Raw genomic sequence first — 19,155 nt, 5'->3', positions numbered from 1 at the left:
AGGGAAGAAACTGAGTTCACTACAGATCTCTACATATTCCACACTGCAGTCTGCAGATGTACAGTCAATATATTAGACTGCACAGAAACCATGTTGCAGATTCCAAGCATCCAGGAACCAAATGCAATGACCTTGTTCTGGGTCTACTGAAACCAAACAAAATCACTTAGAATGCAACCAACTATTAGTATTGCAAGTGTACAGTAAAACTGTAGCTTAAACACATACATGTTAAGATCTGTTTCTCTAGCAAGAGAAGCCTAATGAGAAGGGAACATAAAACAATTGGTTTGTGCCTCAAACATATCAATTCAGGGTGTGCGTTCAAATGTAATTGTGAAAACCAGATTTCGAATGAAGACGTGTCTCATTTTCTCCTTTTCCACTTTAAACTTCGTTACTTGTTTGGAAAACCTGCAAAATTAAAAACAACCCTCTACAGTTATATAACCAAGAGATATTAAGCACTTCTTCATGATTTAGGACCATGCATTACAAGGTGCAGATAGCCTGAGATCTTAATCAACACCAGTTTCAATCCTGAAGTTTTCATTTCAAATAGATCTGGGATAATGACAGTAGGAAAACATCTATGTATTAAGTTTGCAACATACAATGGTAATCTAACCCATTCTTGCCCTGCCCACAGGTGTACACATTTGGTTCTTGTTGCATATATGCAACACTGGGCAGAAATGGCTTAACAATATATTCATGCTTAGCAAGTTTTGAAAATTAAGAACTTCGTACAGGAAACAGAGGATCAGGACACATGGGAACATGCACGTCAGGTAGATTTTATAATTTAACATATGAAATGAATTCAAGACCAGCAGTGCTACAGAAGTTGGACAACCTTGCCTAATTAACAAGTTCATCACACCATTCAAGTTCATCACTGCCATTCGACTGGCAAAGTGGTGGACATCTAAGACCTGCACAGAATCTTTTGAGCATACTAAATACTGCAAGAAAACTATTAAAAATCCTCCTGGAGCAATTAAAAATGTGATATGTAACAATAACGGCATCTGAAACAATCGCTCACTGTAAGTTAAATGGAAGCAGTAGAGTTCAATTTGTTTCTGGTGGTAACAGAAAGCGACTTGAAAGCTATAAGATTTAAAACTATCTGAGATGTCCAGGTATGGTATATTCATCCTGGCAGTGTACCACGGCAAAAATAACCCACTGTGGAAAGATCCTATATTCTGCACACATACAAAGAGTAAGTTAATTGTTCTAGGACTTCATGGACATCAGGAGATGCCCAATACCAAGTCAGACCTATGGACAGAATATTGTCTCCTTGATTAGCAGCAGCAACCCAAAGCCTTATGGTTCATAATCCTTTTACCCGGAAAAGGATACAGCATGGTTCATATCTGGTAATTTATACATGCAAAGCTTGAGCTTAACCTCTGAGCAATGTCCTCTCTTACAGAAAAAAATGTAGTTCATCAGTCTGAAATTAGTACAGGAGCAGACTTAAACATTCAAAAAAGAATACATTAAGTCACATTTCCATGCCAATTATTTGGGAAAGTTGATTACACTCTAATAATTTCAAGGAAGAATTTACTTTAAAATCCAGTCATAAAATGCCCTTTGAGAATTAAATATACTTTAAAAAAACTGAAACATACTTAAGACTTTTTTAACCAAACTGCGCTTCTCTCCAAATAAATAACCCTCATACTTCTGATCACATGTGCTTTTCATTATTTTATGGAAACATATTAGCTGTTTTATTCAATGTACTTCCATATAATAATACACCCAACACAGTGACAAGAATGAGACTTTAATCAGTTTTAAGTGGAGTTTTAACACTAAGATAAAGGGCTGTTAAACACAATAACAAACGGACATCTGATTTGTATGAGACATTATCCTGTACATGTCATTTTCTTGTTTTGTGTATCCTCAGTGCATAGCATTACACACAGAGCCACTGTTGCACAGCACAATAGTATCTGAAGAGGCTGAATCAGAATAAGGCTGCTTAACAGACAAATTTTTTTAGTGTGTGTATGTATATATGTATGTGTGTGTGTGTGTGTGTGTGTGTGTGTGTGTGTGTGTGTGTGTGTGTGTATATATATATATATATATATATATATATATATATATATATATATATATATATATGAGAAAACAGACTGAGAATTTTGAACTGGCGGAGTAAAGAGGCAGCTCTACCAAACACTGCAATTAAAGCCTCCTTTTAGTGCACAGTTCCACCCCCTTCCATCTGCATGCATGACACATTTTTAACAGTATTTTAAAAAGGTAAACGAGGCACTTTGTGGCAACCACAGGCATCGTTAACATATTGCACATTTGCTAGAATTTAAACATGGAACTGCACACTGGCACCCTAAACTTTTCTTTTTTTTTTCTTAAAGCTGAAAACAATGGATGCTGCATGTAAATGTCCCTTTAGTTTACAAGGTGTGCCACAGCAAAGAACCTTGGTGCTATTTTATACAACTGCCCTTCAACTACTGTGACAAACTATTTTAAATGGGGCTACAGATGACTAGGGATGGCACAGGGCCTAACAGTAAGCTCCTGTCGAAGTGATGCCTTCAAGTAATTTCAGACATGTAAGCTGCTGCATATCCAAGAATTTAAGCACACAGTCCAGAAACTTAAGAAATTACCTACAAGAATGCATTTTCAAACTAATGATGAATACTGTCATAAATAAAGGACTCAACCCTTTCAGTCATAGTAATTCTTGCCATGTTCTATGGGGATGGTAACTGAAATAAAGTATAGGAGAGTATGCATTATATATATATATATATATATATATATATATATATATATATATATATATATATATATATATAAATGCCATTTTCCTTTTCAATGACTATACCATAAAAACGTAAGCAAGGCTTCTCAGAACCACTGACACCTTCAAATCCAAGCCCTCATTCAGACCTTCACATTCCTAAGGAAGAACAACAGTGCAAAAGGCCGTGAAACTATTTCCAATTTTGCTCCCCCCACATTACACAGCAGAACTGTACAAGATGATGTTCTAACACACTGTTCAACATCAAAGTAATTTGAATCAAACACTTCTTTAGCCTGTTAATGTGGTTTTCAAATTATTTAACAGAAATCAGGCTAACAAAAGTCAAAGGAGAAAAAGTCAAAGGCAATTCAGTAGTCACTTTTTACCAATAAGTTTCATCTATAAAAAGTGTAGAACTGGATCAAATTTAGGAGGCCTAAACATTTTCTTTGTAAAAAGTTGACATTATGAATGTAAGCTATGATGCTGTGTAGTTACACACAATTCCCAAGAAAATAAATATGCTGTTATGGGCATGCAACTGTGCGCAGGATCAGGAAAGGGAACAAAATTCACTAATGAATGTTGAAGATGCTATCCTTTACTCAGTATTTAGTCTGAGTTCTGCCTTGAGTAGTTGCCATTTATGTCCTCATTATTAATAAAATTGGACAGGGCACAATGAAGAAACAAACTAATGGGATTTTATACAATCAAGTTCAAAACAACAATTCCACATGTTTCAAAGACAAGGGTTTTGGTTTTTTGTTTTGTTTGAAAAAAATACTCTGACATTTATCATCCACAGCTGGGGGCATGCCAATTGTCACACACAAACAACTTTGTAAGCCTATTTCTGATAGATAGCCTCCACATTTGTATGGTCAAGTCATTGTTACTATGTTTCACATGTAACCATATTGTTTTCATATCCCTTCATTTGTAGATCTTTCCAGATGTCATGGAAGGTTCATTCCTGTACCCCTAAACACAGAACCACTCCCTCTAGCTGCCTTTTCTAGCACCATTATGCTTAAAAAAAATAATAAAATGCACAAACAAGCAGTGACAGCGGCGATTCCTCAATTGTCCAGGATTTATTACTGTAGCATGCTAAAGAAGTGCATGTAAGTAAGCTGGAAATGGTACACAGTCCAGGGTCCAGCACAAAACATTCCTTTCTGAGCTTTTCTTTCCACTCTCCTACCCATTTTACATGCATTTGAATGTAGTAAAACCCGTTACTTCTCTAAGCCAACTGCAGACTTATCTGTTGCCACATAAGTGCAAAGAAAGGGGCAGGATGTGAACCTGTGTATTAGAAAGAGCTTTACATCAACTTCAGTTGGTGACAGAACACAAAAGGAAAATTCCTACGTATACACATCAGATCTGTCTCCACTTTTACAAAACTGGAATCAAATGGGAAAGTGCCATCTTTGTGTTTTCCTAATTGAATTTAAATGTCCTCTTGACACAAAAAGGTATATACATAACGTAGCTATGTAACCTTTTTACAACTGGACAAGTGTCAAGCCCAGCGGCTTTATTGGGCAAAATGAGATTGGTCAGGAAAAGAACTGTTCCTACAACTGATAATTGTGACACAATGTCCTATTGCCATTTCAAAAGGTCCATAATTCAGTTTATTCAAGTTTTTCTTCTTTGTGGTATTTTTTCCCAAATAAAAAAAAATATTCAGACTTTTGTAATCTGTGTATGCTGATCTTCATCAAAAGGTTCATTCTCTGGATCAGAGTCAGTGGTGTCAGAATACCTATAATGATCAGGTTCATTATCACTAACGTCCGGTGTTACTGAAGTTGAGCTGCTCGCCTCTGGGTTTGATGGCTCTTCTACTGTTTTCGTGAAAAATAGCTTCACCTAGGAAAAAAAGGACAGAAATAAGTATTTCTCAACTCAGCAAAGAAAAGTAAGTTTTCACACAATCAATCTGAAACTTATAGGGAAAATGAAAGCTAAAATTTGATGCCACATTCTATCTTTAACTACCGGTACACATTTATGTACTGGTAGCCCAGGCACTAACCCACAAAGAAATACCAAAAGCAAGCAGCATGAACTCGATGAGTTTAAATAAGACCTTCAAGGGATATCTGTTTATTACTGTTTTCCATTTCCAACAGAGTGGACTAATCAAATAACATGAGGAGGTATTTAGCTACTTTTTCTTTTGAAGTTGTCTTTTTTTTCCTCTTAAGAAATGTTCTTAGAAGTAGATAGTGTTTGGATTCTATCAACCAAGTAGCAAGCTTATTAAAATCTTACAAAAACCCAATATGTGGATTAATAAATTTGAGGTAAATTCCAAATATTTCCTTTTCTTCCCAACATATTTCATTTATAGGGTTCAAAGTTAGGTTGAATTCTACCCAAAAATCAGCTGATTGCTTCCAGTTCAGATACAGTTTCTTATAAAAGTGGATGCAAACACAAAATGCAAGAAAGGGGGAAGCACAGTACTCAGGTTCAATGTACAAAAATCAGCTGGAACACTAAGAGTGTAGATCTAAAGATCGTTGTTCCATTATTTTATAGCAACCAACCTTTATTACTGGCTCGTCAAACATTTATTCCTTGAGATACACAACAAATGATTCCCAATTTACTATGCATAGCATACTTTAAATCATTATGCATTCCTCAAATCCAATCCTTAATGCCCCTGAATAAAAATACTAACCTTAAAGTTTGGAGAGAAGTAACGATTTGCCTTGTCTTTATTTGCTTTATCTAAATCATTTTTTGTTAGTGTAAGTATTAGATATTCCTTGTCATTGTCAGAACGTTCCGTACTGAAAACTCCATCAAGTTCCTGATCTCCAAGAAGACTTCCATTTTCCACAGCGTCAGAATTTTCTTCCGGTCCCGGTATGAAGAATGTATTTACCCAGAAATGAAACATTTTGTCCTAAAGACAAAAGAGAGTTTATTTTAATAAACAACAACAATTAGGACACTAGTTAAAGTATGGCTCCATATAGAAATAAGAAAAGGTGTGGTAAGGAAGCATACAAAGGCTCCAGGCTTTTCTGTGACTCCAGAAAAAAGCTCCCCTTACGTCTAGTTTGCTGATCACTATGGTATCCCTTCCCTCTCAAGTGCCTAAAGAAAAAATAATCTGATTAAAAGTTTGGCATTTTCTTTTATTGCATTTTTAAAAAGATACTTTTAGTCCTCTCCATCTTTTTTGCACCTTGGGAGAGGTGCTGGACTAGTTTCCCTAACTGACCAAAGTCAGTCAGCACTATGCACACACCCCTGTGAAGGGTGAAAGCTGCTTAATAATTGATACAAGATGGAAAACCACTATTGTACAAATCTGGCTTCCCTTCAAACTGGATATGCATTGCCCCCAAGTTCACTTTAAGGAAAAGGCTATTTATTATAACAGTGAGCACATTTTCACAGCAGGTTTAATGCATATCTATTGGTACACAATTTGTGTCCTGAGCTCTGTCCTGCTTAAACAAGAGTTCAGCCATGTGTATTAAGTTCATTCTGTACAGTGGCATTGCTAGGGTGGTACAGCCTGCACCAGGTGACATGCCAAGAGGAGGCGATGCGCCACCTGCCTGCTGTGTGCTTGTGCCTGCTGTGTGCTTGTGAGAGGGAGAATGGCTGGCCACAGAGCAATGTGCTCTGGAATCCCTTAGGCCAGCTGGAGTTGCCTTCTCCCAGGTGCGCCTCCATCCTGGTGTGAAAGACATGCATCCCTCGCCCCCCCGCCTGCCACTTCCTCGCCTTCCTGGAAAGTGGCACTTGCAGCAGCAGCAGAGCCTCTCACTCTCTGTAGCCTCTGGATGCCATGCCTTGGGCCGAAATTGGTGCAAGTGGCAGCATGAGTGCCTTGCTCTTTCCCTGCCTTCGCGGTTCCTGGTGCCATCTTCTTTCCGTGTTGCTCCAGCGAAGCACACACCTTATCCTTCTTCTTTAAAGGTTTGTTACACTCTCACCTCATTTTCCACCTTGTTCCATAGTGGGCAGAGTGGCCAGGAGAGACCTGGGAAGGCAGTGGTATGCGCCCTCCAGTTCTCCCTAACCTGCTTCTCCCCAATGGCCTCCATGGGCCTTGCAGGTAGGCGCCAGGGGCTGTGATGGCGGGGATATGGGGGCAGCCAGGGGTTCACCAAGTCTGTTCTGCAAGAAATGCCTCCCAATTTCCATTCCCCCCCCAAATCCTTCACCTCAATCTGTGCTCTACTCCCCCACCTCTTCCTCCCCCTCCAAACACAGCCACAAGCTGGAAATATTCCTACAGAGTTATTCCTACAAGGAATATTCCTAACATCATATGAGGAATGGTGTTCTTTATCTGTGAAAAGCCTCTCCCGTTGACTTCTGGACATCAAGCTAAAGATGTCCGGAAGGTTGGCAGTGCTGCCCCTCCCTTTTATTGTGGCTGAAGCCCTCTCCTGTGATTATGCACACTGGCAGATGTACAGTACAATCCTATGCATGTCAACTCAGAAGTAAGTCCTTTGGTGTTCAATGGGGCTTACTCTCAGGAAAGTGCGGATAGGATTGATGAATGAAACCAGGGTGTAAATGTATCATAAGTGCACACGTTCCCCCATAATAATTCTATTATTCCATTCTGTGAATCATTGCCATGTTCAGAAACAAAGAAAAGAGTTAATATTGGTATGAAAGGGCTGGGAGCCAGGACCCCTCATTTTGTGGAGGAAAGGAGAATGTGTGAAACAGCTCAACTGGATTCTATTATTTCCCCCTAGGTGGAACATGACCAAATTCTGTGGTACTCTTAATTTACAGGTTGAAAATTTGATTATTAATTAATCATAAATTATGACATTTGTAATTATTAGTTATTTGTGAACCTGGAATGGGCCCCACAAAAGTGTTTCTAATTGGGCCCCACAGCTCCTAAGAACTGTGCTGCCTGCTGCTCCCCCTCTTTACTTAGCCAGAGAGAGGGGTGATTGTTCCAGATGTGATCTGACAGTCACCCAGGGGCATGCTTTGGGGCAGGGGCAGTGTGTCTTGCTTGTGGCTTTGGGACAAACAAGTGAGCGCTGGCAGGTGCTTCTGGGTTTCTCAAATGAGGATGGCAGGGATGGGCAGCTGCTTGTGAATGGACTCACTTGCCTGAGCCATCTGGGCCAGGGTTCCTTACCTTACACACTGCTCTCTGGTCTCTCCTCACAACAGGCTGGGCTCCAAGTTGCATGGTTGGGCTCCAAGTCACCTGAAGCATATCTGCCAAGGGCCCTCGTCTGGCACAGGTTTGGAGGAGTCTGCCCTTCCAAACGAAGGGTCAGAGGTAGCTATGAACATCATAAGGGGAGGGTTCTGGCAGATGGGTTATTCTAGTTATTAAGGAATTGAAGAACGAAGTTGCAGATCTCTTGACTAAGGTATGCAACTTGTCCCTCAAAACGGCCACGGTGCCAGAAGATTGGAGGATAGCAAATGTCATGCCTATTTTTAAAAAGGGAAAGAGGGGCGACCCGGGAAACTAGGCCGGTCAGCCTAACATCCATACCGGGTAAGATGGTGGAATGCCTCATCAAAGATAGGATCTCAAAACACATAGACGAACAGGCCTTGCTGAGGGAGAGTCAGCATGGCTTCTGTAAGGGTAAGTCTTGCCTCACGAACCTTATAGAATTCTTTGAAAAGGTCAACAGGCATGTGGATGTGGGAGAACCCGTGGACATTATATATCTGGACTTTCAGAAGGCGTATGACACGGTCCCTCGCCAAAGGCTACTGAAAAAACTCCACAGTCAGGGAATTAGAGGACAGGTCCTCTCGTGGATTGAGAACTGGTTGGAGGCCAGGAAGCAGAGAGTGGGTGTCAATGGGCAATTTTCACAATGGAGAGAGGTGAAAAGCGGTGTGCCCCAAGGATCTGTCCTGGGACCGGTGCTTTTCAACCTCTTCATAAATGACCTGGAGACAGGGTTGAGCAGTGAAGTGGCTAAGTTTGCAGATGACACCAAACTTTTCCGAGTGGTGAAGACCAGAAGTGATTGTGAGGAGCTCCAGAAGGATCTCTCCAGACTGGCAGAATGGGCAGCAAAATGGCAGATGCGCTTCAATGTCAGTAAGTGTAAAGTCATGCACATTGGGGCAAAAAATCAAAATTTAGATATAGGCTGATGGGTTCTGAGCTGTCTGTGACAGATCAGGAGAGAGATCTTGGGGTGGTGGTGGACAGGTCGATGAAAGTATCGACCCAATGTGCGGCGGCAGTGAAGAAGGCCAATTCTGTGCTTGGGATCATTAGGAAGGGTATTGAGAACAAAACAGCTAGTATTATAATGCCATTGTACAAATCTATGGTAAGGCCACACCTGGAGTATTGTGTCCAGTTCTGGTCGCCGCATCTCAAAAAAGACATAGTGGAAATGGAAAAGGTGCAAAAGAGAGCGACTAAGATGATTACGGGGCTGGGGCACCTTCCTTATGAGGAAAGGCTACGGCGTTTGGGCCTCTTCAGCCTAGAAAAGAGACGCCTGAGGGGGGACATGATTGAGACATACAAAATTATGCAGGGGATGGACAGAGTGGATAGGGAGATGCTCTTTACACTCTCACATAATACCAGAACCAGGGGACATCCACTAAAATTGAGTGTTGGGCAGGTTAGAATGGACAAAAGAAAATATTTCTTTATTCAGCGTGTGGTCGGTCTGTGGAACTCCTTGCCACAGGATGTGGTGCTGGCGTCTAGCCTAGATGCCTTTAAAAGGGGATTGGACAAGTTTCTGGAGGAAAAATCCATTACGGGGTACAAGCCATGATGTGTATGTGCAACCTCCTGATTTTAGTAATGGGTTATGTCAGAATGCCAGATGCAAGGGAGGGCACCAGGATGAGGTCTCTTGTTATCTGGTGTGCTCCCTGGGGCATTTGGTGGGCCGCTGTGAGATACAGGAAGCTGGACTAGATGGGCCTATGGCCTGATCCAGTGGGGCTGTTCTTATGTTCTTATGGGTGCAAATGAGGGAGCTGGAGAAGATGCAAGAAGAGGCTGGTCATAGGGAAGGATGACAAGCGAGAGAGGGCAAGATGGAGGGAGGGAAAAGGTGGCTGCCAGAATGGGAGCATTCCAAATGCTAAGAGAGGGAATAGTGAGATACTCCAAAGCTGAGTATTGCAAGTGGTTGCAAGAATCGAGGGGAAGCAAAGGAGCCACATCACACCAGGAATGAATGGGGGGTAGGGTTTGGGAGAGAAACTTGGAAGGTAAGTAGAGAAGTATTGAGGGACTGCAGAGGCATGAAGAGACCAGTGCGAGGGAGAGCACGCTACAAAAAGGCACCCACAAGCTTGTCCTGTGTCTGCTTTCTTGGGCAAAACATGCATAAGACTGGGGAATGTGGTAAATGCACTTCTATGAGCAAGCAAATCCCACAGGACTCGGGGCCCAATCCTATCCAACTTTCCAGTGCCAATGAAATCCCAAGTTAAGGGAACAAATATTTCTTTACCTTGAGGTGGCCTCCGTGACAGCCCGTCCACAGCAGGATGCTGTGCTTGGCCTGGTGGCACAGTTACATCAGCACTGGAAAGTTGGCTAGATTAGTCCCTCAGTGTAACACAGGGATGGGGCAAGCAGACAATGAACAAGAGCTCCATCTTGCATTCTGCTCCCCAACCCATATCATCTGCAAGCAAGACTTTTTCCAAAAAAATTCGTAGCAAGCCCACAAGCTAAGGATTGCAGTGGGATACTGATCAATCTGTTCCTTCTCCCCTCTGCCTCTACTCTTAATCAGCAGCGTTGCTATGAGGTGCGGGCCACAACAGGTGATGCTCAGGGGGGTGACACCACTACTGCCCCAGATTTTTAAAATCTTGGTGTGTTTTTTTTTAAATAATACCATCATGCATATCATTCAATGTGTAATTTCATGCAGAAAGCAATGGAACAAACCACGTCGAAATATTGCTTATCAAAAATTATAGCAAGAAAACCCAGCAGGGGTGGGGCAATGGTACATCACCATGCTCACTGCCCAGGGTGTTGCCCCACCCACTGCATGGGAGGTGGTCCATTACAGGGGTGACACACTGGCCTCCTGCACCAGGTGATGCAAACCCTAGTGACATCACTGATTCTGTATTCTTAACTGAAACTGGTACAGTAAGTACCAATTATTATAGGAGACAACTAGGTATTTTCTCCCTGTTTTCTCCCTGCAAACCTTCTCCCTGTGCCCCCCCCAAGTTTAGCAAATGGAGGTCCTGCCCCAAATAGTGGATATAACTTGGTTTATTCAGAGAACAGCAGGTCACATTGAACCCTGTGCTGCCCCCAGTGATGTGATTCAATGCATCACTTGGTGGGCCGCTGTGAGATACAGGAAGCTGGACTAGATGGACCTATGGCCTGATCCAGTGGGGCTGTTCTTATGTTCTTAATAACTAATTCCCACACCCCCATACACAAGCTGCCGCTATTGCAGCAGAGAGTAAATACTATGTCACCATTCCCAATATGTAGCACCATCCTCTTGGAAATTACATTTCCAGGGTCATAGGTAGCATTGTTGGAGCAGTGCTCTGGGGGCTTTGGAGACACACACACACAAAGAGAGAGAGAGAGAGAGAGAGAGAGAGAGAGAGAGCGCGCATGTACGCTCCCTCCTGCTGCTGCTGCTGGGCGAACAGCAGCAAAGGAAGTATATGGGTGAAAAAGAAGAAACTGATAAGTGGGGAGGATAAGGAGAATTCTTTTGTGGCTCAGATTTTACTATAGCCCAAGAAGAACTACTCAGGAAGCATAATGCTCATCCTCACTCTGAAATCCAAAATTAGTAACTGGCAGGCCAATTCTACCCAGCGCTGGTGCAACGGGGTCACACAGCCCACACTGCATATAGCACTGGAATTCAGCAGGCTGCAGGTCTCCTCAAAGTAAGAGAACTATTTTCCCCCTTATTCTGTGTAGAATCCCAGCCCACTCAATGGGTCTGCTTGGATCTGCCCAGCTACATCTTTGGTGCAAATCTGAAACGCCTTGTGTAGGAGGGCTTCCAGGGCCTGGGAGGGAGTTAGGATTTGGGAGAAGCCTCCTCCACCACCCTGCCCCTCCTGGGCCTGATCTGCCCCTCATTTCACTCCCTTCCCCCGAGCCATTTGGTGCTATCCTTACAAGTGCCAGCGACCACAGGTCCAGATTCAGCATCAATGGGACAGAGCAGACCACATTGGCAATGGCTAGTGACTGTGCAGCGGTTGCTGCGCCAGTGTACTAGCTCTGAATAGGATTGCACTGTGAATTCCAAATTTGGTGGCACACTTTGAGACAGCTCCAGTCGTGTAGAGTCAAATTCAACTAAGTACCACCAGCTTATACAAGTATAGTCAAAAACAAGCATAACACAAAAAATAAAACAACTATTTTGGAGTGAAGCAACCATACTTCCCTAATTTATTATTCAATCTATGCAAGGTTTAAGATAAGCTATGGCTGTGAAGTAACTATAGGAGTTTATACAGGCAGATAGATGCTGATACTGCTAGGCAAATAAATACTGCAACTGATAGTAACAACTGAAAAAACCTGCAGTTCTCACAAACTCAGAACTGAATTTAACCCTAATGGGGAACACCATGATGAGAATACTGAAATTCTCCAGTGCTACAGGCAGACCCCATGTGCAAATGTTTTTCATTCTAGATTTCACAACCTTCTGTAAGCCTTCTAGATTTGACAAACCCTCTGTGGCCTGGCAGTTTGCAGAGAAATGAATGTATTTTTCATTAGTGAAAGGTGGACATATAAAGGCTGCCATATTAAAGACAGACTGATTTTTAAGCAATATTCTGAACAGACTCTATAGTGACTACAAAATAGATACACAACAAAAGAAATACAGCAAGTCTAAAAAGAGGTCTGTCCCTTTGTATTGCTATCCAGGAAATTTTTTTCTCTCTCTGAAGGATGATATAACACTCCCTGATTCAGTTAGTTCATTGTCCTACATTTCAGAAGCAAAGTGAAATGCTTCTATAGTTAAAAGACTCCTTTGCTTAGCACAGCCACATCATGCAAAAGTCTCTAAAACACCTAGCCCAAGACCAATTTGATAGAAAGGACATGGCATTTTAAAAAGTTATCTAATGAACTGCATTTATAAGATTTGTTTATACAATGCCTGTACTGCTTTTCTATTTAGAAAACATGAATTAGAGTTAGCAATATTTGCATTCAATTTCAAATGGCTGGCAAAAGCTGTAGAAGGAATTTTTATAGTCAACTGAGAGACTAGACTAGCATGCTTCAAAGAAAGGTAATTTTGCAGGATAAAAAGGAAACTTGTGGCCAGTAGGGGGCCTACTTCATCCATTACCTTATTGAACAGCATTTCATCCATGACCAAAGAGTCCTAAAGTAGATCCCATATTTTTAAACAACTTAATAAGCATGGCAGCTTTAATGCTTACCAGACAAAACGAATCCTTCACTTCCTTCTTCCTTCAACTTTCATGGAATGAACACCAGGCTAATGTTAGTCCTTCACTTTTTATTACTGGCCTGCTAGTGTGAATCCAGGTTATTTACATACTACAGGAAAATTCCAATAATCCAGCACCCAATACTGGGAAATCTCGAGAGTCTGGCATAAAAATGAAAACATTAAGTGACTGAACTTTGAGTTGTATGGTGGGAGCAGAAGCAGCTGAACTGCATGAATCCTGTCATTGACACTGTGCAATGCCGGACAGTGCTTGTGTGTTTCTCCATCTGTTTCCAAATCTATGACTAATTTATGCATTAAGGTATTTACCTCCCAAGAGTTCAGTAGCACCCGGGTCCAGACAATGCCAGATTATTGGAATTTTACTGTAGTTTGATTTCTAATAAAGACACGGGCCATAAAGCACACTCTGGCAGCATGCAGACTAGTGTGCTACCAGAGAACCACCAGGAAGGCCAGAGCCTTCCCTCATGCATCGCCAGATATCTGATGGCACCCAGGTAAGCCGTGTAAGCTGGCAGAGGAGGTGGGAGGGGATTGCGGAACAAGGAGGCTGCAGGAGGGATTGATCCAACAGCAATGGTGTGCGCCAGATCCTATATGCTCCAGCAGCAGCCTCCCCACCCCCTTTCTCTCTTTGGACTTGAAATGGAAAATTCAGCTTGCAAACAAAAGCCAGTTCAGGACTCTACATCTTCCACAACAGCTTGTTCCAACACAAGCCACATCAAGTCTGCCTGGGAACAGTTCTCCAGGTACTGAGTCTGAACACATCATTGAGATAATCAGGACAATTATCTTCTTGTCCACCAAATCTATGCTCTCCAAATCTTGTCCACCAAATCTATGCTCCACCAAATCTATGCTCTCAAGGCAGATCCATGAATAGGTCAGTCCCTCTTTGGAAATCTGTGATGCTAATTGGATTCCAAAGGTTTTCTAGAATGCTTTTCAAGTTTTACCCACTGATCCAGGTTACTATTCTGTTGGTGGCCTGAGCTCTAGGTATAAGAAGGTCAATCTTGTCCTGTGAGATTATTCTTCAGAGCTCTTGCTTATTTTTAGCAAGAAATCCCAGTCTACAAAGATGAGCACTGTACAAGTATGAGTAATTATACATAATATCTCAGTTCTACCCTTGAGGTCCCATTTTGTTCTCCCTCTTGAACAATGGCATTACAGAGTGAAATGTTGAGAACAGAATTCGAACTGCCATTAAGGCTAACTTGAACAGTTCTATCTTTTCTTATCTGGAATTCAGAGAGTTGTCTGTGTTAACAGATGGCACCTCTGCTCATGCAGTCCCCTCCCCACATCCTAGGCCATTCTGAAGAACCTCCTCTGCCCTTCAAGAGCAGCTGGGGGAAGGAGAGACACAAATGGCTGGAGTGGAGGAGGCTAAAATGCTCCACTGCTGAAGTTCTATCTGCACAAATGGAGTTCCTTTTGAGTTGCATTCAGCTCCTTGGCTTTGGGCTTTAAGTCTTCAAGTTTCAATAAATAACTGAAGGTTATAAGCTAATAAGAAGCTCAATCTGAATAAAGACAAGGCCTGCCAATAATCTTAAAATATGGAAGACACTGGCTTGTTAGTACTGCTTGTCTTTCCCTAATTACTTCAAGTGAAATTACAGGGAAGAGCAGCAGCCTCTTTAGTTCACAAGTGTACTCCATTCACATTTAAAGCAATGAGTGAAACCAATGCTAACCATCAAAATAGTACAGTGAACCCTCAAGTTAACAGACTTCAGAAGCAACTGACATCTTCTGATTAAGAACTGGTACATATATTTTGATCAAGCATGTCTTCACTGACTTCAATGCATTTGAATTTAATTGTCAGAATTAACATCCCTCCCACCATTAGTTCGTTAAATCAAAAGTAACTGCATGCAGGAGAGAAGAAGTGAATTCTACTCAGTCTTACATCCCTTGAAGCTCCTTAACCCAGGAACTTTTCTCTCAACAGCTCAACATGAGTCAGTAGCATAGCTGTTATTCATGCATTCTCATAAACTATTTAGATACAAGATCTGAAACCATCCATAATACAGGACACAGTACACATTCAAAATCCAAACTACAGAGATGTCAAATGCATTTAGGGTTAGGAAAAAGACATTTATCAGATTAAAAGACAAACCTTTTTCAACATTTTGTTTTGCTTATGGAAGAATTCCACTTTGATATCACCACACACTGGCAATGGCTGAGGGAATTCAAAGGACATGTATTTGTCTTCACGTCTTGTGGGTCCTGAAGAGGAGGTGAATATCTTTACTTTCAGCTGGTAGACCACAAATTGAGGATCTGTGTGATTAAGAATAAAATATCTCAAAACGCTTAAAATTAATGTGAAGAACCAGAATTAAAAAGAAGCTTATAGCAAGCAAGCATTTTAAAAAGGTATTTCTCATAAACCTCCAATATAGATTAAAAGACTTAAGAATACCAAGAAAACTAACAGTTTCCAAGATGTGTCAGCCATCAGCAGCATAATTCTGTTTAGGGTTAAACAATTTAATAGTAGATTACTGAAAGTCTTTTTCTGAAGTACACATGGTGCCTCAGTATCTGTGCGGGATCTGTTCTCAGAACCCCCATGGAGACAGAAAACTGCAGATAATGAAATCCATGGTTTCAGTACCTTTAAACTCTTCAAGAGCGACCTGCAGCCTCTGAAGACTTCAGAATGGCCCCAAAGTGCAAAGAACTGCAACTTTCGGTTTCCTTCAGGAAATTGGAAGTGATGTTTTTTGCCCTTATAAGGCATTTTGAGGCCCTGGGAAACCCTCCAGGGCTTCCTAAATCATATGTCTGGCAGCAATGTAGGTCCAGGGGACCTGCACTGAGTCAGATCCATGAATAGAAAATCCACAGGGAAATAGGCTCAACCTGTATAATGTTCATAGTGAACTTGAATACAGTTTACTAGCAGAAATAATCAACAGTATTCCTTTTGCCCCTGTCCATCCAACCAAGGAATAAAAACACCCAACGTTAACACTGTATGTAGGGTTGATAAGATGCATTCTGTTGCAGGTGAGGTTCTTTTGGGTAGATACAATATGTCCCATTTTTAGCCTCCTTTTCTTTATTATATCCCTAAAGCCAAACACTAATACTATTTCACAGTGACTGGGACTTCAAATCTGAGGCTGAGGTCACCAAGCCCTGGGTCAAGGAAGGTGACCTGGACACCAATATGGTGGTCTTAAAATAATCTAGGATGACAAAGGGCCAATCCAGGGGCACAACACCTGGTGATAGCATCCACAGAATAAGACAGGTGGCTCAGCCATCCCCTTAGCAATAGGGAATGATGCAGTTGTGTCAGGATGCACTAAAGATTCTTCCTCCTGTTGAGACTGTGACCAAGGTGCCTTCTATGTAAAAGCAGAGAACTTGATACTTCTTGCAACCTTATTTTGTGAACTACTGACAACGTATGCAAGAATCAACTTTATGGTCTCTGAGACCAAAGGCATAAATCACAACAAGCCAAAGAACATAATTTTGCTCCACAAGAAATAGGACATTTGAGGCTTCTATCGCCCAGAGCATTTCTTTCAGATATGAGGCAATGGGTTCCCACCAGAGGTTGGCAAGTCCTCAAGCTAAAACTAGCCACACAACTTAAAGAAATGACAAGTGTTTAAAGCAGGGGTGTCAAAGATACGGCCCGTGGGCCGAATCCGTCCCGCAGAGACATTTGGGGTGGCCCCCGTGATCTGGGGGAGCTTTGGGGCTGCCCCACCCCTGCTTGCCCCAACCTCGACCGGAGCTCTGCTCCGGTCACTGCCGGAGCAAAATTCTGAGGGCTGGGAATGCCGCACGCAGCATCCCCAACCCTCAGAATGACATAGGCGGCGTGCGCGGTGTACCCGGCCCTGCAACTCACTCTGGTCACAGCTCGCCCGGGCTCCGGCCGCGGCCAGAGGGGGTTCGAGGGCAGGAGGCACCTTGCGTGGCATCCCCAGCCCTGCAACTCCTCCTGCCTGCGGCCGGAGCTCACCCGGGTTGTGGTTGCGGCCAGAGGGGGTCTGAGGCCAGGAGGCGCCATGGGGTGGTGGGGGAGGCAGGGGGTGCTTTGTGGTAGAATGGTGTGTTGGGTGGGGGAGGCAGGGGGTGCTTTGTGGTAGAATGGGGTGGGGGGAGGTAGCAGAGCGAGGGGGAAGCCTCAGCTTTTTAAAGAAACAGGAAGTGATGTCACAAGTGACATCACATCCTGTGTTCAGGTCACTTCCGGGTGCCACATTTGGAGTTCGGCCCTCAGCAGGTGCCATAAATCCAATGTAGCCCCCAGGATGAAATGAGTTTGACACCCCTGGTCTAAAGAATAAACAAAAAGAGAAATATTCCTGTCTGATAGCACATCAAGAAGTTTTCCTGTAGGTAGCAGAGTTCCCAAGATTCAGGTGACAGAAATAAATTGAGCCAGAAATTGTGGTAGACACCAGATCCCTTGTTTAAAAGCTCTATACGTTTCCGAGATTGCTCTGCACAGGTACAGATCCCCAAGTGTGAACGCAAGAACTCCAAAAAAGCACTACAACTATGTGGTTTAGAAAGGGCAAGAAATAAGTTGCCCTTAATATATTAAGTTGACATTTTCATCTTATCCTTCTTCCAAGCATCTTAAAGGGTTAAAGCTTATGGGTAAAAAATATGCTTTGCATGCAGAAGAGCCCAGGTACAATCACTGGTACTTAACAATTAAAAGGATTTCAGGTAGCAGATGATGGAAAGATCCCAGAAAGCCACTGATAGAGAAGGTAATGCTGAGTTGATAGACCAATAGTTGGATATATAAAGAGCACCAACTGTGATGGAGTGGTTCATATTGGACTTGAACTGTGGTAATGGAAGTTTAAATCCCTATACAGCTATGAAGTTTACTCAGTGTTTTGGGCCATCATAATCTCAGAGCCTAAACCAGAGATTCCCAAGTTTTATGTTGCAATGACCTGGGGCATCATAAACGTTCCCTGTGGGCTGGCAGCTGGCTGGCAGTGAGACCATGCGAGAAACTACAAATGGCAACAGGATGCTCAGCCAGGTTGAGCTCCTACACATGGTTTTTCCATAATGGGAAAGCCCTCCAGCCTGCCCTGAGCCTCTTATCACCATTTGTAGCATCCTGCATGGTCTCCAAACCCAGAAGTAACTGGCGATGATGTCATTGCCAGTCACTTCCGGAAGCCTCATGTTGCATTTGAGGTGTGTGGGGGCACTGTGGAACACTGAAGATCGGGAAGCACTTGTCTAAACTGTCTCAGAGAGCATTATGAAGATGAAAAGGGCAGGGAAGGGGCAGTTTAAGAGGAGGAAAAAATACATCATCCTGAGCTCCCTCAGAGAAGAAAAGAATCTATTCCTCTATTTCTTGTTGCCATACCAAGAGGACTGTAGCAAAAAAAGGGGACCCCCCCCACACACACAAATGTGATGACAGTTTCTGGATACTTATTGAACTCCAGTGGTTTGAAAAGTTTGAAACTTTCAAAATACCCCCAAACTCTTTGTTTCCTGGAAAGTCTAAAATGCTGGAGAGACTGGATTTCTAGACAGGCTTCACAGTATTCTAGAATTCTCATTCATTACCTGATTAGAAATAGGGCAGGACAAGATAGGAGAAGTTCTTTTATTTTCAAGGTAAGTAGTGAAAGGCATTTGAAGTGCACTAGAAAGATTGTGAGAGACAGAAGGGTGGGAAAGAGACTTAGGATTCAGGCCCGGTAGAGCTTGGTTCGTCGGCCAAGCTCAGCTGATGCAGGAGTCTAGAGGAGCATGGGGAGGAGGCGTCCCAGGGCAGGGGAGGGTGGGCAGTGGGCATTCCCGGGGTGAGCAGTCAGGGAGCAGGAGGTG

The 19,155-nt window shown here is 42.6% G+C and overlaps 1 protein-coding gene across 1 annotated transcript in view; it reads right to left on the bottom strand.

The window, feature by feature from the left end:
* Positions 1 to 1,785: 1,785 nt before the first annotated feature.
* Positions 1,786 to 19,155, bottom strand: part of PTEN (phosphatase and tensin homolog) — a 76,558-nt gene continuing 59,188 nt past the window's right edge. The window contains exons 7-9 of the mRNA XM_066620965.1: positions 15,431 to 15,597; positions 5,514 to 5,741; positions 1,786 to 4,693 (exon numbers count right to left, since the gene is read on the bottom strand). Coding sequence (XP_066477062.1) covers positions 4,508 to 4,693; positions 5,514 to 5,741; positions 15,431 to 15,597 — 581 coding nt within the window. The 3' untranslated portion in view covers positions 1,786 to 4,507. The remainder of the gene's footprint in view (positions 4,694 to 5,513; positions 5,742 to 15,430; positions 15,598 to 19,155) is intronic.

Source organism: Tiliqua scincoides, chromosome 3, assembly GCF_035046505.1.
Source record: "Tiliqua scincoides isolate rTilSci1 chromosome 3, rTilSci1.hap2, whole genome shotgun sequence".
In the NCBI taxonomy this organism is placed as follows: Eukaryota; Metazoa; Chordata; class Lepidosauria; order Squamata; family Scincidae; genus Tiliqua; species Tiliqua scincoides.
This window is presented reverse-complemented; position numbering and strand designations above follow the sequence as displayed.